The 27,616-nt window shown below is 39.4% G+C and overlaps 1 protein-coding gene across 2 annotated transcripts in view; it reads left to right on the top strand.

Annotated features, from left to right (window-relative positions):
- LOC146374517 (stromal membrane-associated protein 1-like) overlaps positions 1-27,616 on the top strand; it is a 137,885-nt gene that overhangs the window by 21,195 nt on the left and 89,074 nt on the right. Inside the window, exons 3-6 of one of the 2 annotated variants that reach the window (XM_084949413.1) lie at positions 215-300; positions 6,403-6,478; positions 22,391-22,459; positions 27,223-27,285. In XM_084949413.1, coding sequence (XP_084805539.1) covers positions 215-300; positions 6,403-6,478; positions 22,391-22,459; positions 27,223-27,285 — 294 coding nt within the window. The remainder of the gene's footprint in view (positions 1-214; positions 301-6,402; positions 6,479-22,390; positions 22,460-27,222; positions 27,286-27,616) is intronic. The other variant, XM_084949414.1, reaches the window with a different exon arrangement.

Below are 27,616 nucleotides of genomic sequence, written 5' to 3'. Positions count from 1 at the left end.
AGTGTGTCTTTCACTTGGCATGTGCGTGTTTGTGTGCGAGTGGGAAGGAATCTGCAGCAAATTGAGTTGAATGCAAATGTGAAGTATGAAAGAACTCGCTGTGTGTGTTTGACAAGGTCTTAAATGTGTTTTACCGACTGCCCTTTCTCTATTAATGACACAGTTCTTCCGTCTTTTCTCTCTCGGCTCTTTTTCCTTCCTCCCCTCCTCGTAGAGTATGGTGGACATGGGCAACACCAGGGCCAGACAGCTGTATGAAGCCCACCTACCGGAGAACTTCAGGCGACCACAGACGGACCAGTATCCTCCTCCTGCTGTCTCCCTCACTCTTTATTTATTAGTCTCAGCCTCTATTGTCGTAAAAACAGATGCACTGGAATAAAGCATCGCTCTCACTGAACACTCTAATCACTGCTTTCATATTACATATGCATTAAAACTGCCAACTTCAGTACACACAGATATAAAAGCCTCTGTTTCGCCACACGTCGGGATATCTACATGCAAATATAAAAGCTCCTGTCATCATATAGCTACATATGTCACCATAAATAAGTAGTTTATGCATTATACCACCATACAGGTCAAAGGTTTGGACATATCGCATTATATTAAGCACAAAACTTTAAATATTTCAGTCTTTGGTTTCATAACTGCTTTGTAAACTCTCCATTCATCAGCCAGCTTCATGAAGTCATCACCTGGAGCTCTTCCAGCAGTCTCAAAGGAGTTCCCATATATGCCGAGCACTTGTTGGCTGCTTTTCCTTCACTCTGCGCTTCCACTCATCACAAACCGCATCACTTGGATTTGAGGTGATGGGGCCAGGTAATCTGACGCAACACTCCATCACTCGGCTTCTTTATCAAATGGGCCTTTAAAGAACCTGTGGGGCTGTGTTCAGGCTGCACAGTGGAGACACTGAGCCATTAAGTCTTCTGCCCTCCAATATGCATAAAACTTTTATGGTATAACGTTTGAATATATAATGGTTGCTGGGAAATTTTAGCTTCATATATCAAATCATTTTAAATAAATATTTTTTTGAAAGGTGGTCCATCAAACCACTTTGAGCCTTTTTTTTTTCGCACATTGAAATCTATGACAGTGTTTACACATGAAATTTTTTCCCTGGCCTTTCTTATCGTCAGAATCAGAATCTGTAATTTGGGACAAATGCAAAAAAAAAAGTTTGAGTATTGGTTTGTTTAAAATTTGGAACTGGACTCGGCTTTTTCATATTTTAATCAGCCGATACTCATTTTTTGATGTATGTGAGATGCAGAAAAAAAGAACTGGATTTGAATTGAAAATGCAGAATTTACAGCACATTTTAATTTGCAGGGTTTTTTTTACTGTACAGTAAATTCCTTATGTCCCAATAAGGAAAAAAAAAAAAAAAAGGGGTTTTATAATTAGTAAGTAATTGACTGTGCCAGTTACCTGTTCAATTTATTTTTACTACAAATCCCTAAAATGTTTAAATATATTGTTAGTGATTTTATTTTTTTGCGTTTCTGCAAATACTGATAAATAATCAAAAGTCAGAAAGCTTTACAGCAACAAGATAAAGTCCTTTTTCATTATGACGTTACAATCTCAACTCGAACTCATTGTGGTTATCAGGCTTGAGCTTCAGCTGCACACACACTGCCACACATCATTTCCACACAGAGGCTTGCCACTTCTGCATCTTTCCGCACATTTAACCGGGACATATTGAGCAGTTTGTGTTTATACGCAGAGCTGTAACAGCGCTTTCCAGCTTGCCCTTTTCCAAGATACAAGACAAGACAGCTGTGTGGTTAACACACCAGCATATGTTCATATTTCCACCAGCAGACCAAAATAAATAATCTCCCTGTTTGAAATGCTCCTCTAATACCCTATCTTGTATCTGGCAGGCCCATTTGTGCGGGTGGTCATCATTCTTCACTCTTTTGAAGTCCATTAGTTGCTCTGACAGCATCGCCGCTGGCTGAAAGCAGCAGATAACAGACCCAGGATTAGAGGAGCTCGCGCCTGAATGTGGGTGTTTCTGTGTGTACTCCTCTGTTTATACTCACGCAGCTTCTCAGCCCTGCTGTTTACTGTGCTTACGTATGTAAATGACGAAATGGACTTTGAGTCCCGTCTCTGTATTTTGTGTGTGTGTGAGTTTGAATGCATTAATATTCATAGATGCAGGTGTGTTTTACACAAGTATGGACTAAAATGGGATTTGAGATTATTGTTGTCTTAGAAAATGTTTTAAATACTGTTTTAAATAAAAATACCAGTAATGCAGCAGTATTTTATCAAGTTAGTCACATTTGAACATGTGCTTTTACTTTAAATGTTTTAATTTTAGACCAGCTGTTTTGTTAGTTATCAATGTGGAAAAAAACTGAATTATATGAAGCTAACAGGTGCATCAAATGTGTAATTTGTAGTATTAGGTTTTGAAATTGAAAATAGAAATTGAAACAGCATGTGGGTAGCGCAGATGAGGTTTTTCTGTTGATACTTGGTAAAATAGTCCCCAGTATTACAGTGTTATAAATATGAAATGAGTTTAATTGTGACCCAGACTTTGATTTTATGTCAAAGAACAGCAGTCGCCCTTATGTCAGAATCCCTGCCCCCTTTGGTGTGTTTTATCTGTCTTTCATGAGATTTGTGGTCATGTGTGCCTAACCACCGTGTCATCAGGCCACACATTTATCCACTACAGCCGTGAGTGCCATGGTTGGTATCTCAGTGCAGCATCCTGGTTCTGCTCTGCTGTTTCTAGTCAACAGTAATAAATAAGCAGTGTGTTTGAGATGCAGCCACAGCAGGCCTCCTCTTCCAGCCTATCTAGCAGCTCCACTCGTGCGGGTGGTCATCATTTTTCAATCTTCTAAAGTCTTTTACTTGATCCGACAGAAGCATCACTGCTGAAATAGGCAGATAAGAACGTCAGGATTTGCAGCACAGCAGCACACAGTTCTGTTGGTTTGTGTGTTTAGGGAAAGAGAGTGAGAGAGTGGGGTTGATTGTTTGTGTATCCTCACTTATCTCACTGTCGTGTGCGTGTTTTTCCTTTGACATTGTTGGGGTTCTTAGTGTAAATGTGCTCTCCTATTACCTCAGTTGTTCGTGTGCCCCCCTTTTCATCTGGGAAAAGTTTGCTGATCCATCAAATGGAGTGAACATTATAAGTCATGTCACTCGCAGCGTGTGGCAAAGAATCAAAATCCATGTCTAGACCGAGCGTCTTTTATTAAACTTCCTGGTGATCATGAAATGGAGAGACGAGCATTGCACACTTGGAAATCGGACATGTTAATAGTTTGTTTTTGTTTTCTTTTACATCATTTTTTTGCCCTTTTTAAAAGAGAAACATTATAACTATGCCCAAAAGTGATACATTCTAGCAAATTGGAAAAGTGGAAGAAAATGGATGGATGGCTAAATTGTATATACACTTAAATACTGTATGTGTTTCAAACGTAATATTCAGTACTGTGCAAAAGTCTCGAGTCAAGCCTTAATTCTTTTTATAGTTTGCTTCTAATGAGCTGACCTTTTAAGGTGGTGTTGAGGCATCTTTTTCAGGCTGTTTTGTTTTTTTCCACTCATTTTCAGTCCAGTCCGTGTACCTGACCATGTTCAAATAAATGTTTTTTTGTTAGTTTGTTTGTTAAGCCACTTAAAAGTGACCTGTTAATCATTCGAGCATAAAACTGGACCCAGGATGAACCACTGTTGTATCTACACAGAACAGACAACCTGGCAGAGAACCGATTTTACATGTCTGTCACCAAAATGCAAAATTTGTTCCCATTTCTTTGGCTGATTTTATGAAAACTGTTAAAGACAACATTTAGACAGAGGAAATCAGGAGAGAGACCAACAGCTGTCTGATTCATTCAGGTGTCCGACTCCAATTAACTGAAATCCTCTGCAGTATTACGCTGTCTATTATTCTCCTGACATACAGCCTTCTGTTCATGGCCCAAACGTTTAACTGCCGATTGTCAGCAAAGGGGACTTTTCAAATGTCTTAGCCCAAACCTTGTGTTCCTGCCCCAGAAGTGGTTAAAGACTTGTCATCTGAGGCCACTACTAGAAAGCCTTCTTGACGTAACTTTTACTGATTTGGAGTCTTGTGTTCTTTATTTAGTAAACACTTTTTTGATGAATTTGCTTCCCTTCAGCTCTCAGTCAACAAATGTTCAGGCATCGATCTTCTAATGGTGCGCTCACTTTAGATCTGCCTCATCATGTTTAGGATACAATTGATCCAGTTTCTGCTGGGCCCTTTTACAAACACTCAGTCTAATCAGGATTTAAAGCTGACAAAGCCCCTCTTCACTCTTTCTGACACTTTCACTTAGTTGTGATGCTGTAATTTCTCGTCAGGTTACTTGCTGAGCAAAATTCTGCTGCAGACTTTAGCGAACGCAGTGCAGTAAATATGAAATCCTTTGATTTACATCAACAATCCTCTGATAGATTGATTAAATCAAGCAATTGCATAATTGTTTTTACCTTTACACAAAGTGTTCAACATAGTTACTGCTGCTAATCTCCCAATGTGATGTCAGATTTAGGGATAATGGTCAATATAAAAGAATAAAAGTGATCAGTATTATTATTCTGAGATGTGACGCTTCTGTTACCTGGCTTCTCATCTCACATATTTCTAAGGGGCAAAAGTGTACAAACCTTTGGTTTCAATGTAAGTTGTATCAAAAACTGCAGCTAGGGTTTCTGGTAATAAAATCCTCTGTTCAGAACACCTTGAACTCTTTTCTTGAGGTGATGATTTTGAGTGGAATCTTCCAGAACATTAACTTTAGTCTTTTTTTTTTTTTTTTACCTTTTTTGCATGACTCACTTTCTCTTAAGAGTCACCTCACAGATATGCGTCTCGCTGTTTTCCTTTAGAACTTGCTGATATAGTTAAAAAATTAGCTGTTCCTTCCCCGATGACTAGCTGTCCCTGCACGAATACAGCACACAGGTTGAATCTGTTATACTTCTGTCGCCTCTGAGTTTTATAACATAGATAAGGTTCTTATGCTGCAATGAACTGTTTTCTGTAAATCTAACGATTGTCGTATGAATCAAAAAGTTCTGTTTTGGTCAAAAAACCTTCTAACAGCCTCCTTGTGATTTTCACTGTCTTGTTGTTTCGTGTTATCCCAATGGTGGTCCCATGAGCATGGCTATTGGGCATTGTACAGCTTGACTTTTACTTGCTCTTGGAGGGAGCAGGTCTTGCTTGTAGCTTAGTTTTGTACACTTTAGAGATGATTCCTGAACCTATAAAGATGGTTCTGTGTTCCTATATACCCAGTGTGCCCAGGTCAGTTGTTGCTTAACCTTTAGATTGTTGTAGAAATGTTTTTGTAGCATCATGAGCAACATTAGCTCTTTTTCTGAAGCCAATGTAGCCTCGTTTCTTCAGGCAAAGAGTCTTTCTGAAATATATGTTGTGAAGACCAGATTTAAGAGATTGCTGTTCAACAAGTCATCAATCATCATCCCACTAATTGAAGACAGCAGACATAATTACATCTTATTATTATCGATTGCTCATCACTGAGGTTGACATTTTCCCAGTACATAAATTCTGTCAAATATTTCATTTTAATTTATCTAACAGGATTCTGTTTTTCTTTTAGCACATTGGGATGATCAGAATGTAGAAATGTAGAAAATCTAAACGTTTCCTCTATCACTGAAACGTTGAATCTTGTGCTTCTGACAAATATAGACACAATTGTCTGTAGCATGCATTGGCACTGGCATCATTACGGATGCTAGTCTATGTTAAGAGTTTTTTTAAATGCTCACTCCTACAATCATCCACTTAACCTTGTTTCAAGGCTCTACATCAGCGTCTGCTTTTGATCCTGACACACATGCTGTAATTCTAGCAGCCTCTTGAGGTCATTGTCAATTAAAGATAAACATAAAGCTTTTGAACAGACAGGAACGTTCGTCACCACACTATCTACATCTCTAATCTCAGTGTATTCAAGTTGACGACTATTCCACAGAATACATATCATAAAGCTTACGAGTGCGTGTTGTGAAAGTTTTTCTAGAAGCAAGTTTAACCAACTATCTTGAAATGTCCTTGGATCCTTATTTCGGGGGATTATTAAATATTATTTAACAAAATCTCAGTTTCAGTAGTTGCTGGAACATAAAACGTGTATGCATGCGATTTAAAAAAACAAAAACAAGGATGGAAAAGGCTTTTTCTTCCCCTGCAAGTTTTACTACTACTCCCACCTTTGCTGTGCAGAATTCCCGTGTACACTCGGTGCATGCTGTTTCTCTATGATGCATCTCATGTGGCGTGTGTAAGTATTGTCCACTTGGATACCTTTGTGCACGGCTTCAGTCCTTAACCCCAACCTTCAGAGCAGTGGAAGTCTTTATCCGGGACAAGTATGAGAGGAAAAAGTACTACAACAAAGAGGCTTTGGCCACAGCTCAAGTGAGTATCAACAACACTGTTTGTGTTTTACAGTTTGTGAGTGTATGTTATGTATGTATGTATGTATGTTGTGGTTCCATGCAGCGCTGCCACGGTTGGAGGCGATTTCATGTAACCTCAGTGTGAGTGGTTGCTTGGTGGCTCTTTGTTTGCCAGGATGTGCTTAAGACAGAAAGCAACATAAATGTAAAATGACGGCTTTTCTGTCCCTTGAGCTTTGCTTTTTTTATTGGGAAACCTACCTTTTTCCCCCTCTTTTTAAAAAAAAAAAAAAAAAAAAAAAAAGCTTTAACAGTAGCAAACACTGCATGCCAAAGTTTTCTTTAATCATGAAATAGGATTTTTTTTCCCATCCCTTTCCTTTTCCTGAGAAACCAATGATTTCTGAAAGGCTAAAACCTGCAACAAATAGTGTTTGGCAGCTGCCGTGTTTAAAGTTAAAATGTGTTACTCATCATGTTTGGCATCTTTTCCTCGCACAAGACTTGTGAATGCCTTCCAGTAGGAACTTTTCATGCCAGAACCTCAGTTTCTTTCAGTGCACTTATCTTTCACTCAGCCTGAAAAATGAATTGGGTTTTTTTGTTTTTGTTTTTTTTAACTGCCACTGACCTTTTGTGCACTTTAATCTGTTGTAAAAAGGATGTTTGCTAAGCAAAAAATCTTTTTCAACCCAAACAATAGTCTTGCTGGATCCAATACAAAGAGTTGCTGAACACAGTTGGAGAATAACCTTTCAAAAACACTGTTATCTTCTCATACAGGTCTTTATCAGTAAGTAGATAACTGTGTTTATGTATGTGTGTGTGTGTGTGTCAGTGTCACAACTGAAGCTCTGTGTGGGTGAAGGGAGAAAAAGGACATGATGGTGTAGGTGTGTTTGTGGGCGGATGAGTGCACATATCCTTGTCTTGTTTCCACAGAGATATCAGAGGTGCGTGCATCTCTGCATGTTTCAGTGAGTGGGCTGTTTCTGTACTGTGAGTTACTCCGTGAAGGGCGGTGTGAAACTCCACAGAAATTGGTGTGATGCAGTCAGACTGTGTGTCTGTGTTCACATATGTATCACCTTGTATACTTCCAAAAAAGGACAAAAAAAGGAGACAACTGGCAGTTGGACTCGGATGCTTTCCGCTGTTATTATCCATAAACAACAACAGCACAAAATGTCTACATACTTTCTGCAAAGTTACATTCACTTCTACAAATAAAACTCCAGTATTGGACATACGAATTGTTAGGCTAACATGTAACTAGCCATCTTTAGCAATTTAGCAACAGAAATAATCTCATAATTTTTGGACAGGTCTGAATTAGCTAGTCAATGCTAGCTTACATGTCATGGTTTAGTGAAACACTAAAATTGGACTTTTCTTAACATCAATGCTTTTCATAGGCTCATGTTTTATGTTAGAATCTGACCAAAGTTGGATTTTAAGCAGATATACCTGCCAAAATGTCAAAGTGTGCTAGAGTTTATATAAAAGTTTCAAATGGTGGTGTCATAATGTGTTACCTTTGATATACTGTATTTAACAAACTGGGTAACTTTCATCGATCTGCCTTTTCAAAGGCTATCCTCCTCCTGATGTATTTTGGTACTGAAGTAAGTATAATCTCAAATAACTTTAATTTCACTGGCTATTCAAAACAGCCCTGGAGCATGATGCTACCACTACCATGCTTGACAGTGGATATAGTGTTCTTAGGTTTGAAAACACACAATGAGTTGTATGTTTGTTTGAACTGATGATTTTGGAATCTGCAGTTGCTCAAAGAAACCCTCCCAACTTGTGTAAATCTACAATTCTCCTTCTTAGATTCTCACTGAGTTCCTTGGACTTTGCCATTGTTCTGAGTATTGGTCAGTTAAATTAGTGCTGTCAAACAAATCCTGTCTATGTCGGCAAAGAGAAATACTCGTTTGTTGTCAGTTATAATTACTAACAAGAAGCTAATAATCCGTTTCCTTGTCAAGTTAAAGACATTGTAGAACCTTCAGCACCACTTATTCAAAGATCTAAGTCAGTGTATGTTTTTATTTGACCTTTGTGGATTAGAGAAAATCCAGTTCAAACTGTACAATCAATCTGCACTGAAAAAGAAATCATCAACAGCTCCATGACAATTTGTGCTGGTAAGTGTATGCATGTAAACTTTGGACCACAACTGAATACTGTATATAATCTATATTCAATACTGATGCTCATTTGGGTAACGCAAAGACATTAGATACTTTTCAAACGTCAGCAACTTCCACCAGCGTGCTATGTATGAGGTGTTTGTGTCGATATTCTGTGTTTGGTTGTCTTCAGCGGTGTTGCTTTGCATTATGGCCAAATATCTACACTTTAGTCTCGTCTGTCCAAAGGATGAGGTTTATCGGGTTGTAAACAAACCAAATGAGTAGAAGTTTTTTTTTTTATAGGTTTGGCTTGGAGTTGTGCGGGAAGAGTGTTGAAAGAATTTGGTCCAAGTGTTGTATCACTTCTGAAGGTTTCCTGCACTATTCTCACACTGGCACAGACATTACGTGCACTTTGTAGTAGAGAGATCAGAAGGTTAAACTACCTGATCCAATGAACGACTTTAAAACTTTAGATCAGATTAAATCTGACATTTGCTGGTTCACATGCAGCGCTGTCAGGGAATGTCTAGAAAAATTCAGGCGTGCTGAGCCTATGTGATGAAAGCTTTACAGCTGAGGCCGCTGAACTATTACTGCATGAGCTTTTTTGTTAAATTTTTAAGCCAATAGGTGAGAGGTGTAAAACAATGAAAGCTGGAATATTAGACTAATAGATGCAGTCTGTCAAGGAAGTAAACTACCTAACTGAAGAACTACCACCTGGTTTTTGGATAAGCTCCATTTTTAAGGATCTGAATGATTTTTTGCAACAAAATAGTTTCTTTATTATATCAGCTAATTCATTTTTTTTTTGTTCTACAACTCTTTTAGAGTAGATTTACATGATTCACATTTTTGAGTAATCCTTTTTTAACTTATGCCGGACCTTGATACCTTCAGTTTAGAGTGCCCCCTTACTGATTTCCCATTTTTGTGTTTACATGTGTTATTTTTGTGTAATATTTACATTTGTTTGACAATCTGAAGCATTTAAGTCTGTCAAACATACAAAAATGGGAAATCAAGAAGGGGGCGAATGCTTTTTCACACCACTGTATCTATTAAACGTGCTTTTTTAGCTCCTTTCCTGCCTCCTTTTAAGCCAACTTTCTTTTGATTGACTGCCTGTTTGAACAGCAGATGGGCGGGGCTTCTGAGCTCATAGTCAGAGCTGTGCGCCTGACATGACCATATTAGTTAAATCATTGACAGCAGACAAAGTCTGTGAAACTGTATGATTGATTAGATCAGACTGATCTAATCGATCTTAACTCTGAGCTTTGCCTCACAGGCAGTACTTGCAGATATGCTCACCTCTTTATTTAAAATTGAGCCCTGTCTGAAACAAAATAGATAAAAACAGAGAATCTGATGCGACAATTGTGGTGGACTGTGTGGAGTTCAGAAGGATGCAATCTTTGCTGCAACAGCATCACATCCATCACCTGCACCTCCAGCATGCTGTTTAAAATACATAGATAAATAAAAACAATAATAATAATAATACAGTGTGATGATGCAACTGCAGTGACAGAATGACACAAAATGTTTCTGGGTGCTGTGTGTCCAATCCATAAATCAAACCAGTGGATGCCTTAAAGTCATTCCAATACACGAGCACACATGTGCACACGCCAACTGTAGCTCAGGGTTACTGTAGCCCGCCCTCTCCTCTTCGTTCTCCATCTGCGTGAAACTGCTTAAAGTGATAATGAGTTGTTTTTAATAATTAATTTGCATATAAAAGCCAAGCCGTCTGCGTGGGTGGCAGAAACAGATCCTAGATCACAGTCTGGCTGCTGGCAATGCTTCAGAGAAAGCCAGAGACAACACAGAGTGTGTGAGAGAGAGGCAAGAGGCGAGTGGGACAAAGGGGGGGAAAATGCATAAACTGAGAAACAGAAGCAAATGAGGGAAACTTAGACATTGCAATGGAATAAATATGCACCAGAGGAAGCCTGCTGTGAACAAGCCAGTGTGAATTAAAACACTGCTTGGTTTTTATATTTCAGAGTGTTTCCTTTGTGCTGAAACTTTTTGTTGTTCATTTTGTCTGCCTGCTGTCAGATTGAAGCCTCGCTAGTTTGAGTGAAGAGCGTTTTTGTAACGATTGAAATTGCTTTGTGTCATTTCTGTAATGTTATTATTACATCACAGTATTGACTCGAGGGCTTTGTATTTACAGATAAACACGCTGTGAAGACGAAGGTTGGTTTACTCTGACAAATGTAAGCCTCATGTTGGCAGACATGAGGATGAGCACAGCAGCTGATGCTGTTCCACTTGTTTATGTGCCTTCTATCAGGCAAGGGACAAACTCAGGCTCAATACAGAACAAGCCAGCCATGATTTTTATTTATTTTTTTGTATATTAAAGGAGGTTGCTGTCCTGTTTCCAGATATGTAAGCATATAAGCTATGCTGCCGCAGAAGGAGGAGGCTTTCCCCAGGCAGCCCTTCCAAACAAGCCGTTCCTGATTGTACTGTCATGAACTTTTAACATTTAACATGCTGACTGAATCAGAGATGTGGCTCTTGCGTTTTTTGCAATTTGTCTGAGAACGCATGATCTGACCTTGGGGTGAATTGTCTGGGAAGATTGTGGCATTGTGTTGACACATACCTGGATATTGCAGACCAGCAAAGTGCCAGATTTTCTGCTTTTATTGAGGTGGTCACACTTGTTCCTGATCATCTATTCATGTTAGCTGCAGTTCGCTTATACTTATATACTTATATTGGCTTATACTGCACACACATACACTGAGTGCACAATTATTAGGCAAGTTGTATTTTTGAGCATTAATTTCATTATGGATCAAGGACAGTCAGACCAAAATGTTAATGAACCTAAACCCGAATGTTTAAGAATGTAAAAGTGAATTATGCAATTAATTTAAAAAATGAACATTTTCCCATCTCACTAGTTTGTTTGCAAATGTTAAAGTGAGAATAATAAAACCACTCTCAGCCTCCCAGACACTGTTCAGAGAGGTGTACTGTTTCCCTACACAGTAAATCTCCCGTTTAAGCAAGGCCCACAGGTTCTCACGGGTTTAGGCCTCCTTCCTGACCTAGGCCATGTCATTATCTTTTCATCCTTAAGGCGTTTACTGGCTACCCATGTACTGGAGTACTTTGATGCATGCGATGGAGCATTGTACTGCATAAAAATCATGGTCTTCTTAAAAGATGCAGACTTTTTCCTGTACCACTGCTTGTAGAAAGTGTCTTCTAAAAACTGGCAGTAGGTTTTGGAGTTGATTTTCGAGCCATCTTCAACCCGAAAAGGTCCAACCAGCTCATCTTTAATAATACCAGCCCATACCGGTACCCCACCTCCACCTTGCTGGTGTCTGAGTCGAAGTGGAGCTCTGTGTCCATTATTGATCCAGCCACAGGGCCATCCATCTGGTCCATCAAGAGTCACTCTCATCTCATCAGTCTATAAAACCTTTGAAAAATCTGTCTTCAAATATTTCTTGGCCCAGTCTTCAGGTTTCAACTTGTGTGTTTTAACTGTTTACTCAGTGGAATCTGGTGGCTTTGAGACCAAGAAAGTGACTTCAGTAGTTGTCATAAAGGGCTGTCTGGTGTGTGTTTTTGCTGACCCTATCCACAGCTTTAGCTCTAACCTTCCTGTTAGCAGCGTGCTGTGGCTCTGTCCTTCACATTAAGTTGTGAGCAGTGCAGTTGTAGCTTAATGCTTAATAGTTATTTATTTGTAACATCTCAAGTGGAGAAAATTCTGACTTGTGAACTTGGAAGGTGGTCTGTTCTTCCAGGAGGCTAAAGGAATAGCAAGTGATAGTAAGTGACTTAACTTATGTCAGAACTTTACAAACATGTTTGACTTCAAAAGTCCAAAAACCTTTGTCCTTGAGTTCATTATTAAAGTCTCCTGTTTGAACAACTGCGTTTCCATATTTGAAGCCAGATCTTCTGTTAGCAAGAGATGTGATACAACAGCTTCTTACCATTTCTAAAAGTCTGAGAGGGGGAAAAAGAGATTGTGTAATGTCAAACAGCCTTGTTGATGCTTGCAAATCCTACTGCTTGAAGTTCTGTTTTTTTTTTTTTTTTTTTTAACTTCTTTAGAAAGCCAGTAAAAAGAGAACTTGATAGAGTGCAGTGGTCTTTTGTCATGTCTGAATGTATGCATGCATGCTTTTTCCCCTGCCTGTGTAGCATGCTCTCATTGTTCTGCTGTGAGTAAATTAGTTGGATTGTGTTTGTGTATAAACCACAAATAATTTTAGTGTTACTGGAATCAACAATCCATCAAAGTGCATCTTGCAAACCCTCAGTGATGAGCCCAGTGATTGGCCTAAAAATGTCACAAGAGAGCAGCACGGTCGCCTTGGAGGAAGGCTGCTGATTTTTAACCTTATTTGCCTGTGTTAGTCATGAGTGTCCTCCCTGCAGTGTCCACAGTACTTACCAATGTTGTACATGTTCTAGCAGCCAGCTGTGGCAACCTAGTTAACTTCTGCCATGCTCTGACATGTTATTTTCTGACGTCAGTGAGCAGATGAGCTACGGGGAAGGTTAGACAGAGGTCGCTTTAAGTTTGTTTGTTTTTATGGTTCAGGAGAACAACACAGATTGGGTTGACAATTACATTAGATTGCGGCTTACATTGCAGCTACTTGTTGTGCAATTTAAATAAGTCACTCTTACCTTTTCATTTAGCCAGCATACAGTAGACATTAAATCCACCTGAAGCAGAGATTGACCCGCTATTAAGGGTTTGATCTTCTCTGAAAATGATCCTTAACAACAGAGCTAACATCCTGGGGGACTTTGTTCCAGGCAGACAAACAGCTTTTTACTAACCAATCACAATAAGTGGTGGCGGATCAGAAGCAGAGGACAACGGACGGCAGTTGCTATAGATGTGGCTGTTAGTAACATCAGAAATATGTAGAAGGTGACATTCAAAGTAGTCCCAAGGGTCCCAGTGGTCATAGCAGCAGTAGGAACTGCAACCCCCAAACAGGAAGAGGGGCTCCAGCATGACATCTGGAGTCTGTGTCCGGTAGCGTAGAGCAGAACTAATATGGGAATTTTTTTAAAAGACAATTTTTTCCTATTTATGTTTGTCACACTTAATTGTTTCAGGTGATCAAGGAGTTGTAAATATTAGACAAAGATAACACACGTAAACACAAAATGCAGTTTCTAAATGAATGTTTATTATTAAGGTGGACAAATCCAAACCTACATGGCCCTGTATTTTATTTCAGCATTAAACTATGGTTATGGTAGTGTGATGGTCTGGGGCTGTTTTGCTGTCTTAGCACCTGGGAGACCTGCTGTGGTGAATGGAGCCATAATTTCTGCTGTCTATCAAAACATCCTGAAGGGAGAATGTCCGAACATCTGTTTGAGCTCAAACACACTTGGATTCTGCAGCAGGACAATGATCCAGAACACACCAGCAAGTCACCTCTGATTGGATTAAGAAAAACAAAATGAAGACTTTGAAGTGGCCACATCAGAGTCGTGACCTGAATCCGATTGAGATGTTGTGGCATGATCTTAAAAAGGTGGTTCATGCTCAAACCCTCCAATGTGGCTGAATTGTAACAATTCTGCAAAGATGAGGCGCCAAAATTCCTCCACAGCACTGTGAAAGATTCATTGCCATTTATCACAAATGCTTGGTTGCAGTTGTTGCTGCAAAGTGCGACCGAACCAGTTATTAGTTTTAGGGGGTAATCACTTTTTCACACAGGACCGTGTAGATTTCGATTTTTTTTTTCCCCTTAGTGATAAACACTCTAATTTAGAAACTCCATTTTGTGTCTGAAGCATTTAATTGAAATCAGGAAGGGGACAAACACTTTTTCACAAAACTGTAGATACTTTTTATTTGGTGAACCAAATATGTCCGTCCATCCATCAATCCATGTATCTTCCACTTATCTGGGGCCAGGTTGCAGGGGCAGCAGCCTGAGCAGTTGGGTCCTGTGTTGGGTCTACCCTGGGGCCTCATCCCAGTAGGACATAACCAGAGCACCTCACCTAGGAAAGATCCTAGTCAGATACCTGCACCACCTTAACTGGCTTCTTTAGCGTGGAGTGGCAGCAGTTCTTCTCTGAGCCCCTCTCGAAAGACTGAATTATTCACTCAGTCTCTAAGGGAGACGCCACAAACCTGGCTTTAAAATCTAATATTCCAGTATATTGGTCCAGTACACTTGGATCAGCTGGTTGTTGTGTTTTGTGACATTCCAAGCATGTGCGTTGCCAGCAGGAAAGTTGCAAAGGGACCTGGTGGACAGACTATGCAACATCGACACTCATAACATGGCTGAAGGATGTTTCTCATGTTTCTTCTTTACTTTTTACATTTTTATTTATCAGTATTTCTAAATGCAGACAGTTATATATTGAGAAATGGCTAATATCAGCCAACAATACTGGACTGCAGGTAGCTCTGTTGAGCTCCATATGATACTGCATAAACTCAGTTTCCTCAGATTTTGTTGTCACAACTCTTTTCTGTTTATTTCATGTTAACATGATTTAATTGAACAAAAATCGTGTAATTCTTGAATCTTGAAAAATTGCACCACACTCAGGAACTATTTTTGCTACTGGATTAATTGTCAACTGTCAGACTTTTAATTCTCACACTGAAAATGCTACATACAGATGAATAAAATCAACTTTCTGTAATTTAGTTCTTTTAGTTCCAAAGTGGGAGTTTTCTCACTGTAAAGACTTGAGTTCATTTTTGACTGTATGCTCTGTGTTCTTGAACTTCACCTGAATTGTTCAGTTTTTGGTAGTATTTCCGCTATTTATTTTCTACAAAAAACAATTGGTTTATAGGTCTACTGTATAGAATTTATGGTAGTGTCGTGGTCAAAATTCAGTTTAATATTTTAATATATTAGTGATTACATCCACTAATTAAATTACTTAAAAACAGGTCACTCCCTTACAGCTTTCTAGCTTTTTCTCCGTTGTCCAACCTCAGTAACCCCTACCAAAAATAGTTTTCTAGTTGGTATTCAGATCTTACTTCTAGGTGCTTGGTTCTTTAAATACTAATTAGCAAAATTAACAGGATGGTGAACCTGTGTTACTTTATTCAGTGTTACATCAGATTTCAATATGATATAGGAATGCAATGATGGTTGCATTCTCCAAGCCATGATCCAAAGAAATTACTGTCTATTTATTCAAATCATGGAAATTAAAAAAAGAAAAAACCCACATCAGCTCTTATCATCAGCAGTACCAAGCTAGCAGTGTTAGCCTTGAAAGCTGGGTATCTGCTGTTTTATTTATTTATTTATTTTTTCTTCATGCGTTTCGTCACATGATTTAATGAGCCTTCCTGCTCCAAGAACCTACAAAGTCTCTGCTCATGAAAGCATGATTCAGTTCATGGTTATAAATAATCATCCTGATATTTGCCTGCTTGATGTTAGCCAGGTTCAAGATCGTCTGTGAATCTATGCACACACTGCACTGTAGTTTCAAGACATTTATCATGTCAACCTTTTAAACCCACAGTCTGGTTCAAGAGACTGTTCTCAGACCAGTTAAATACTGAAGTTTGTCACTTGCATTACTTCAGCTCTTTTTGCTGAGAGAAAACACAATTCAATGCAACACTTTAAAAACACTTGAGGACCCTAATGGTGAGTTGAGTCTCGTGTGATGCTTCTTGAATGTGTGTGACAGATAATTGCAGCACTTAAAAAAACAGCATGTACACTCAAGCCACGTTTACTGCGGCTCACTAAATAGCTCAGTATAAAAAAATGACACGTTAGGCGGTGCTCGAATATCGATCGTTACAAAGATTTGCCAAGCACTTCAAAAGCGAACAGTTAGGTAACTCTGTCGTTCATATGATTTGATGTCCACAACTTTTGTCTAGTCTGAAAGCTGTTATCTCTTTGAGCTAGAACACCTGTTTATTCTCAGTGCACTGGTTATTATAAGGCAAAGTCTCTAAAATGAGAGAAAGAAAATCCCAACTGAGTTCATGCTGAGCTCTGAGCAAGTATTTGGTGAGTGGGGGGAGGAAAAACTCCCTGCAGAGCCAAGCTCAGAAGTTTCTTTCAGGTTAGTTTCAGAATATTGACAAAAATGCAGCAAAAACACATCCCTATACCTCATTTTTAAAGCCAGTGTGATGCACAGAGCTGTAGTGGGATAAAGTTATCCCATGAGCCATACCATGAGGATATGGGAAAGAGTTGTTGAAGCTAGTGAAGAAGAGAGGTCACCATCAGTGAGCAGCAGTATGGCTTCGTGCAGGGAAGATTACTACAGATGTGATGTTTGCTTTGAGAGATGGAGAAGGTCAGAAGGAGTGTTACTGTTTTCCTCGTTCTTCTTTGATCCGTTGCTCATACTGAGGCTGCTGGTTATCCACTTTATCTTTGTTACTGTGTTTAAAATTTCCATATTCATCTGCGTGATTGTGGTGGTGATTTAAGTTTCTTATGTTTCTTGGTACTAACCCCCTATTAGTTTACTTTGATGAACCTGGCCTGCGGTGAGAGGCTCCTACGTTAGTGACACTTGTGAGTGTGCACGCAACTGTTTTCCTGAATAATTGTGTGTGTTGCTCATGCGTGAAACGGACCGGCTCATTACTGGACATATGTGAGACTCACTGCCCGTTCACTTGTCAGGGCCAAGAGGGGGCCTGGCCCATCAATCAGTGCATCTCTAACCACAACACATAGCTCAAGGTCACTTAACAGACTGCTTTGTGAGAACACTGTGGAAGTGGATTAGAGCTCAAACAGCTAACACTATCCCTCGGCCTCCATAATTCTTGTTTTATTAGTCTCTGTGTAACTGTTCCACTTCTCCGCGGTAAGTATTCTCTGTAAGAGTACAAATGAAGCTGTTAAAGGTCTGGCCAGCAGACAAATTTCAGTAAAGATGTTAAGCATTTTTCTCTCTCACTATCAGCACTTACCACACTAGAGAGCCAGACACTTCCATCTCTAAGTCCTAATATCTATTCAACCTCTGTTCATCCTCTTTCACCCAGTGTGTACTAGTCTTGTTATCTATCCTTTTTATATCCCCCCTCGCCCTCCCCTCCCTCTGCATCCCTTTAGCCTCACCCTCTTACCCTCCAGCCTCCTTTCTCTTTATCTTCATCATCAGTCCATCTGTGCCTGTTTAGTATTGACATCTCCAGCAGCATCAAAGTCAGAAGATGAGGAAGTTTTGAGAGAAATGTATAAAAAACAGCCTTAAAAGACATCAACAGAATGAGTTAGGGGGGTAGAAAATGCTCTGAATTCACATCTCAGCTGCGCTGCTTTCACCACCACAGGCAACAAGAGCAGTAGAAGGGGGAGGGAGGAGAAGAGAAATGTAGAAAGATGAAAAATAGAGAAAACAGTTCTCTGTTCTGGCCTCAGAAAGACATACTGTAGTCAGCGTTACTTTCCACCCTGAGGTGGTTTAGGGAGCGGAGGAGGGGAGGATGGCACTGAGAAAGGAAGGAAGGTGGGTTGATGTTAGTGATGCAGTGTAACATCTTTTCTTGAAATGTCTTTTTCCCAGGGAGTTAAATACTAAAGAGTGTTTTGGCGTGCATCACTTTAGCCTCATTTTAGCTTCCAACAAAACAAACAGTGTTGTGTGCAGGAGCTTAACAACAGTGTGCTGCTGGAACTTTGTAGCTTGGTTTGAGACAACAGGACTGACACCCACAGCTTTCTTTCTTTCTGTTTTTTTAAAACTTGCTACTACGATTGAACCATGGAAGGTTTGTCTGATCATCAAGGTAGGATCACTTGAGCTCGGATCAAGAATTGGATTCACTGTTCAGCTGTTCCTGGTAGCGTGAGTGAATTCCCTCGCTTAATTAACAAAAATGGACAATTATAAATATACATTCAGCCAACCATCATTTTATAGTTCCACCTGTGATCCAGTACACTCCCAGGCATTGTGAGACATATAATCCCACAAGTTCTGGATCTTATTCTGTGCCTTCTCCCTGCTGGATGCGCCTAGAAAATTTCCAAAGGAAGGCCTCGAGCTTGCATGCAATCACATGCCCAAACCACCTTAACTGTCTCCTTTTGATGCAAAGAAACAGCTGCTCTACTCTGAACTCCACTGACACATACAAACTCTTCATTCTGTTTGAATTCAGGTACACACTTTGCTATTTTGGATTCTCCAAGACAAAAAGAATAAAATATAAAAAAGAGTTGCGACATTATCTCTTTTTTTTTTCTTCATCTCACAGTGAGACAAGTTTCAAGCTGTCCTCGTAACAACAGGAATAAAATTCTGGCAGTATCTCGATGTCTGTCAATGTGACTATGCTGTGCTACAGTCCTAATCAATTAATAGGAATGCAACATTAAATGATGAACCAGACACCAGTAATTGTTAAAAAACAAAACAATTAGTAGATGGAAGCATTGTGTAAAACAAATTGAAGGTTGGTTGAAGTAACAGAAAGCTCAGTGTTTAGTTGGAAACATCACAAATTGTTTGGATGTGAATGCAAACTGTAAATTACAATCCAAACCACCACAGCAGTCGGCCCACCTTTAATCCGCATGATCACAAGGTACTATTTTTACTTTGTAACAACAAATATGCACAGATGCCTGTGAAAATACAAAAATATGTAATAGTTGTAGTAGGATTCACATCTGAACCACCTGCAGCATCACATGGCATGCAGGATATTAAAAAAAGCAATGCAGTTATTTATACATGTGGAAAAGCAGCAGTATTTGGTTGAATAGTTTATTATTTACCCTGAAATGAGACGATACATAATTATCCACAGAATCCCCAATGTAATGTTTATGAAAAAAAGCTCTATATTATTCTGGGGTCTCCAGAAATACATGTCCAAAATTTACTCTTTGCCTGCTCTTTGTTTTTGTTTTGTTTTTTTTGCAATTTTGAAATGAAGTGGCCACATCCTTGTTTTTTTTTTAATTCTGGTCATTTTCTATCAGTGCCTCTGAAAGGCCTGCTGATTTAAATGGGAAAGAAAGTTAGTCTTTCAGATATAGTAATGTGTGATAGGAAAATGAGACGTACAAACATCCATGTGTCTGTGAAGGTTCTCAGTCATCCAGGTCATCGGAGTATTTCTTGGAAAGAAAAGAGTCTGGACTTCTTTAAGTTTCTTGAAGACATTTCACCTCTCACCTGAGAAGCTTCTTTAGTTCCCAGAGAGTCCCAGATTTTAAGCCCTAAGGGAGTGTCCCCAAAGAGGGTCATGGACCCTGTATTGATCCTCTACCTAATCACCTAGCCTCACCCTATCATGTGGTTTCCTAAGGTCAAATGGCCCAGGAGGTGAGTGGGCATTAAGGTGTCTGGGAAGGGATCTCAAAACTGGATTATAGATGGCAGAGGGTGTCGTAAGCCACCGCCTCTGTTCAAAGATGGTTGTTCACAGTGGACATAGATGGCTTCTTTCACTCCTCTTTCAAACCATCTGTCTTCTCTGTCCAAACCCACACCTGTTTTCACACCTTGGCTCGTGTGATTAGGTAGAGGATCAATAGGGGGTTCATGACTCTCTTGGGGGACTCTCCACCAGTTGCTCTTAAAACTGAAGAAGCTTTTCGGGTGAGAGGTGAAACGTCTTCAAAAAACCTAAAGACGCTTCAGGTGATAAGGTGTACCACAATGTAAGGAGTGCTCTGACACGTTGATAAATGTTTTTTTCCTTTCTCGCAGTCGATTAGATGAGATGATAAGACAGTATGAAAAATTGTTCCTATTAAGTTTTGAACTGGACTGTCAGACGCTTTTTTCCCCCAAGCTCCTTAGACTACAAACATCCATGGAAATGCAGTTTAGAAGTTCAGTTCTAACGATTTTGAAAGTCAATATTTTGTATGGCTTCCTTTTATTCTTCAGCACAGCCTGAACTCTGTCAGGCAACTTCAGGAATAGCTCTCCAGGCTTTATGAAGAGCATTCAAAGCTTTCTTTGGATGCTGCTTTTTGTTCTGCATCAAGATGAGATTACAATGCTTCAGTAATGTTGAGGGGGGTGTATCTTGCTAACATCAAGGAGTTAAAATTTAGACCCAGGAGTTCTCTAATTTTCCTCCAGTATGTGTGGATTGTAGTTTTATCACGAGAGCATGATTAAAGTAATTTCAGACCCTAACATTTCTCGCTTTTTATGGTTTTCATTTATACTGGTCCTGGGCAAAATCTTGTTAAACATTTTCCTGTTGCTCCACGCGGCTCAGGCGGTGCACTGTGTCATTTTCACCCACGTAACAGACTGCAAAAGAAATGTATATATTTTTAGTGCTTTTATGACCTCATTACTTTTGCTGCTTTTAGGAATAATTACTCTGTTCAGCTGTTGTGTGGAGAGGCAGTAAGTGGAGACGATGGCGCATGTAGAAAGGCAGCAAACAGCCAGATGGCAAAGAATAAACAAGGAACAGATAAAGACAAAGGCAAGGTAGCATCACAACTGTTTAGTTAAATCTGCTAACTGACATGTCTCATTACAGCCAGGAAAGTTTTAGACTGTTATGTGATGAAGTGGCTGATGGGATTGGATTGGTATGAATTTTGAAGACGGACTGAAAATGGCAGTAATTACTGTAGAAATTGTGTTTTCATTCCTTGGTGTTGGGCTGCCTTTCGCGATAGATTTTCTTTGCAGAATGCAAACATGTAAAATCAACAAAATATAAAGTTTCAATTCTGTGCCAAAAACACGAAATCTGTAATATATTATGCATGCAGATGTTTGCAGCGATGGAACCTTTGTGGACCATATCCTTTTCAAATTTCCCTGCTAACAGCTATTTGTTATTTGATTGATCGTGCAGCCTTACAGCTCATATACTGTATGTCAGCAGAAGTTGAATCAACACAGTATTGGGCACATGGTCATCATGTTATGCCCGATCGCTGTAAATAAGAAGAAAACTTAATGCAGCTCAAACTCCCTCTAAATTTGTGCTTGTTAAATGTTATGTTAAATTACCATGACTAAATAATAATTAGTCAGATCTAAAGTCATTTATTTGGAAATGATTTAATCGATATTTTAAATCAGTGAGTAGAAAGCACTGATCTATGTCAGGTGAAATCACCAAATACTTCACTCATCTCTTTGAGCAAAAAGCATACAGAGAAAATAGGTTTTCATTTCCTGCCAAGGGCTGAAGAATGAGACTATTTCATAAATTTATTGCTCCTGAAAAAGTCTGGTATCTGTGGCAGTCCTTGGGGGATGTCTGCTACTAGACAATACAAACAACCTTTCAACTTCTCCACAATTGTAATGTCAGAGGAGGATGTGGCTACTGTCATGCTGCCTGATAGCTGATTCCTATTCTATGAAACGATGTGATGGACAGAAAAACAACTATTTACTGTAGCTGGTTGGCTGCAGAGTTCAATGCAAACCCAGCTGTCGATCTGTCTCGAAGGTCAACGGCAGGTTAATAGAGGTCGTCCCTACACTCAGTAACTGTGGGTTTGTGTGTGATGTGAGTCTCTATTTAGAGACTATTCATCCTGTGCAGCTGCGGGACTGAATATAACCTTGGTTTGCTGCATCTCCTGAAGCAAAGACTACTCTGCTGTAGTGGAGAAAATCCTTCGTTCCCTCTAATTAAGTCACTCCTGTCTCTGCTTCACTCTCCTCCCCCTCCGTCTCGCTCTCTCTCCATACTGTGCCCTCCTTGTTCTTCTCGTCGCTCTTGATTTTTTTTCTTTTCCCACTTCTCCTCGTCTTCATGTCTAACCCTCTGTCTGAAATTCTCTGTCTTTCAGCTGAAGTCGTCTGAAGCGACTCCTCCCACCGCTTCGCCGTCCTCGCAGACTGACAAGAGCAGACAGGAGGTGCACATCTCCTCTTTCACCCTTTGGTTTGGTGGTGCCTTGCTGTGCTTGTGTTCTGGTGCCGTGTAGTCTTCTAGATTTATGTCTGAGTCCCGTGTTAGTGTCATGTTGAGACAAGTGAGACAAGCTTCTTTAATTCTCTTTCTGATAATTGGCCAACCAGCTGGGTCCAATCCTGGATCTTTCCATCCTGCCCTCAGAAGATTCAGTCTTAGAAAGATTTCAGATGTGTTTTGTTTTTTTGCAGTATGGGAGAGTCCTCGATCACACTAGGTGCTTCTTCATCCAGTTGCCTCTGTGTGTACTGTGCATCTGGAAAGTATGTTGTTGATTATGTCATTTTACAGCCTTATCCTAAAATGGATTAAATTCCTTTTACAAAATTGTACACACAATACAAACACAATGTCAAATTGAAAACATTTGTTTGGAATATTTGCAAATTTATTAAAAATTAAAAATCTTTGCTTTGTGTTCATAACGTACAAAGAGAAAGATCTTATGCGTGTCCTCATTAGAATAGAGATTTGTGTTGGTGTGTGGGTCTGTAGCCTATAGATAATATTGTTAAGTGGTAATTCTGAGACGGTGTGTTTCGGGTCTTTTTATGGGAAAATGCAAAGGTGATGTAACAAGTAGTCTAGTAAAGACAGCACTGATGGCTCCAACATGCACAAACATTTGACCACACACCATGCAAGTAATTTGCACAAATGTCTTTGATATGCTGCCTGGCGATGGTGGTGACTCTCAAAGCGGAGCCAATGAGAACCCAGTGAGAATCTGTATTATTTTGGCTTACCCTGGTCAACCAGAAGGAAACTGATTTAAAAAGCAAAACAAAACAAAAAATCAAGTTAGAAGCATAGCCAGCATAATAGCAGGCAAAGGATCCCAGCTGCAATTTATTGTGTTTTATTAGTGATGATCAGATGGGACTATAATACCCTGTTAATGCCTCTGAAGCAATGCTAGCCTCATTAGCTCATAGATGATAGAGTTAGAAGTTTGCTGCCTGCCAGAGCCTCATGATAATATACTCTAACTTGGTGATTGATATGAAAACAATAAGGGAAGATGCAGCCAATGTCTTGTAAATGAACAGCCAAGAAGCAGTTGAAGCAGAACTGAGACCAGTATCCGTTATGCTGCTCGTGTATAAACAGCAGCTATTGTCGCTTCCCCTGAGAGACACAAAGGATTCGGAATTAAAATTCAAGAGCAATTTTTTCCCCTGTGACAGTACTTGACATTGGACATTTCTTTTTATAATATATTTGCTTTTTAATATTTCATACCACTATTCTAAAGTTTAAAAAACAAAACAATCAAACAAAGAAGAACCGCTGACTTCATATGCTCACAAAAGATACAATGTCCATAATAACAGCAGATGCCCTCAGTGCTCGTTCTGATTTCCACCATTGTAAATACTGATGATCATGAAGCTATTGTTTCTGATGTTCAAGTAATTGCAGTGAGAGTAGAGCCGACGAGGGAGAGAATGAGGCGGTTATTGTTGTCATGATGGCTAGATTGTAGGCTTTACCTGCTAAACTAAAGCTTTCCTCTTTGGCATCCTGACAGTCATTAGCTAAAGCCTGTTGGCATCAGTGCTGACTCATTTACATATAACAAAGCAAGACAGCAGCATTAACCTGAAAACATTACAGCGACTCTGCGCGCTAATAATGTCTGCACATTAAGTCTGCATTGTGGGCGCATTATAATCACATTAAGGAAAGGGATGTAATTGTTTCCGACGTGCTATGAGGTACAGCAAATTTTACCAGTCCAACGTATGCGTTCTCATATAGAACACTATCAGGTGAAGAAAAGTGGCTTGTTTCTCGATTCCTGAGCAGTGTTACGTGTTAATTATAGTATCACAGGACAGCAAAGTGTCAGTTCAGTGTATCAGGAAAATATTGTAATTATCAGTTTGATTTGCTCTGTTGCACCTGAATTGTTGAGTGTAGAATTGTAAATCTGTTAATAACTGCTACAAATTTTATGCATGTATGGTCAAGCCCACTGTGTGTAAACATGCATTATTATAGTTAATGTTACCTGGAGTTTTTAACTTCTGCTGATATAAATATTGTCCTGAGCTAAGCAGAGAAAATTAAGGAGGTTTAATTGAATTATTTATTATTGCCATGTTAGTTATTGCTATCAGCAATATCCTACTTAGCATAGAAACACGCAACTCTCCCAGATAATGTCACGATGGAAATGGTTTTTACCAATTTCAATTTTTTTTTATGTAATTCTGTGCTAATGAGCTTCAGCCTGATGCCATGGAGGAGAATAGGGTCAGGGGTAGGAATGAACTTTGGTGCTCTTAAGCTGCTCAGTTCTGCCAAATTCATCTAATTAATTAATTAGTAACACTTAATAATCTCACCAGCAAATAGAGGCATAATTCCCCTGTAATTAAATTGAATTTCAAGGTATTTGAAATTACAGTGTAATTATATTTACCTCCAAATACTTAAAGGCAGGCACACTAGAATAAGGAAGTAACACATCAGGTTGTTACAGAAAACAAAGAAATAATTAAATTAATTATTTAATACTTACTGTGTAAATAATTTTAAGTAGTGCATTTACAGGAAACAAGAATTTACCTTATAAGTAAATGTAAGTAGTGCATAAGAAATTTAAGGTAGTGCCAAAATTCTGGGTATTTTACAGGAAAAGAGACACAAATTACACTGTAAATAATTTTATTTTATTTTTTTATGTAAATCAGCCTCGTTACCTCCTTATGTGGTGAACTTTAAATATTATAGGTAAATGTAATTTCGCTTAAATTTCAAATAAAATACAGGGTGTATCTAACTCAGTGTTTCCTACAGAGCCCCGCAAGGGACATGGGAGAAAAAAAATTACGATGAACTTTTGCGAGATCTCGCAAAACAAACTCGGGATCTCGCAAAAGTTGAATTCCAACAATGGCGGCAGCTACTTAGTTGTAATATTACTCTTTCTGGGTCACAAAATAAACTTTTAAGATATTTTGAGGCGTGAATGTAGTTGTGTAAACGTCAGATATCTGCTCGGTTTACAAGACATCACATATTTGCAAAAGTCCTCCGACGTTTTCGGAGATCTGACACCCACCATCTCGAAGCTAACGGGAGGTCGAGACCTACTACAGCTGGGAGAAACACTGCTTTCCCGGCACATCGTGCCTCGACCTCCCGGTCGGCTTCGAGCTGGCGGCCTCCGAAGAATGCGGCTAAAACTTTTGCGAGATCTCGCAAAAGTCAGTCTTAAGTTGTTTTTTTTCTCCCATGTCCCTTGCGGGGCTCCGTAGTTTCCCACCCACTGTGCAAATTATCAGGTGTGCTGTGGAAGATTATCTGGTTCCACCTGATTAGTAGTAAGTAGTAAGGGAATGGTGGTAGTAACGGGCAAAACAATTGCATTCTCTTCCACTAGAGGGCAGTACAACTACCTGCTCTAATTAAATGGTTTGCCAACTGCCAGTAAAACAGAAGAAGAAACTACACAATAGTCATGCTGTGAGATGACACACCCAGTGACTGTCATTAGACACACTGCGTAATAGCAATGGATAAATATTTGAAAAGAAAAAGCGGTCAATCTGATCGGTCCCAGATGAAAGCAAAAACTGTGTACTGGGGACAAACCGAGCCAATTCTGCTATACCTTCTGCATGGGGAAAAATTATCAATATGCTTTTTGTGACATTTTTTTTATGGTGGTGTGCCGTGTGATTTTTCTAATGTTAAATATGTGCTGTGGCTCCAAAAGTTGGGGAAACACTGGTCTAAATCATCTGATTGAAGTTTGAGGTGAATTTTAAAATACATTACTGAATGTAGTTTCACAAACACAACTTAGTTGTTGCGAGCATGTCTGGGCTCGAGTCTAGCAGCACGTGTTTCGATGGTACCGGTGAACAGCTCTGTAATTAAAGCACTGTGATTCTTCTTGATACACACTGAAATTTATTCTATTACAGGGGACTTGCACCCTTAGTCATGGGCCGTAATATAAAGTTACCAATTCATTTTAAGAAATTGCAGTTTCCAAAATTAAGTTTTTCAGATTCCATTGGTAGCTTGTCATTTTGTACTGCGGCTTTCATCAGTTTCATGTCTATTTGAGCCAAAAAGAGCTCCAGTTGTCACCATCCATGTAAATATCAATGTGAAGAAGAAGAAGAAGGGACTTGTATAACCAGAATTCCAGTCAAAAAACCACACTGACCCAGGCTTAAAATGGACTTATTATGCTTTTCCTTATTTTCTGTCATATTGTGACAGTGGTGGACATTACACTTGGCCAGAGTTTCATATGGGATTACACAGGGATTACACAGGTGACTGTGTAATCCCTGTGGGCCAAAACTCAGGCTGCTGATAGTTTTTCTAGTCTTTCGATAAATGCTCTCCACTCAGACACAGAACCCCACCCACCTGCAGTTTACCTTCTATTTGCATGTGACAGCCAATCAGAATTAAGTTGGCTTTAAAAGAGAGGAGCTATAACAACTGGTTTCACATAGAGGATGAACTGATGGGCTGCAGGGTCCAGCATGCTTACATAAGAACAATTTAAACTAGGAATCGTGCAAAGCTAGTCTAGTAGAGTCAAAGAATAAAAATGTGGAGCTGAAAATGAGCACAACAGGTCCACATAAATGTGTGTACATGAGTTAAATGGATATATGTGTTGGTGGCACCAACTATACGCCACTGTCTCACACTATCTTTTCATTTTGTTCACAGAAGGAGCGGGAGAAGAAGAAAGAGAAAGATGGTGACAAAGTAGAGAGACACAACAACTCAAAGGTAGAAACACCGCTCATAAATCATGGATTACAGGTGTAATCTGAAAAACGAGAGATGTGATTTAGGTTCATATGGTTCTGGAATGGATTCAGTTATTGAGTTGAGCCTACGATAAAACACAAGTAAGCTTAGGTTTTAACCATGACTGCACTGTACTGTCAGCCAACTTAATGGAGTGCTGTGGTATATTTGCGGTTTTGATTTTCAAGCTTCAGAAAATCAGAACCACAGCAAGCAGCAGTTTTAGTAAAAAAACAATCTTTACAGCCTACTTGGTACTTAACAAACACTGTAAGTTGGCAGCTGAACAGGAGTGGAGCATTCTGGGGTG

Source organism: Perissodus microlepis, chromosome 13, assembly GCF_051167445.1.
Source record: "Perissodus microlepis isolate ML-2025 ecotype Zambia chromosome 13, ASM5116744v1, whole genome shotgun sequence".
Lineage (NCBI taxonomy): Eukaryota > Metazoa > Chordata > Actinopteri > Cichliformes > Cichlidae > Perissodus > Perissodus microlepis.
Note: the sequence above shows the minus strand (reverse complement) of the source record. Positions and strands in the feature narration are given on the sequence as shown.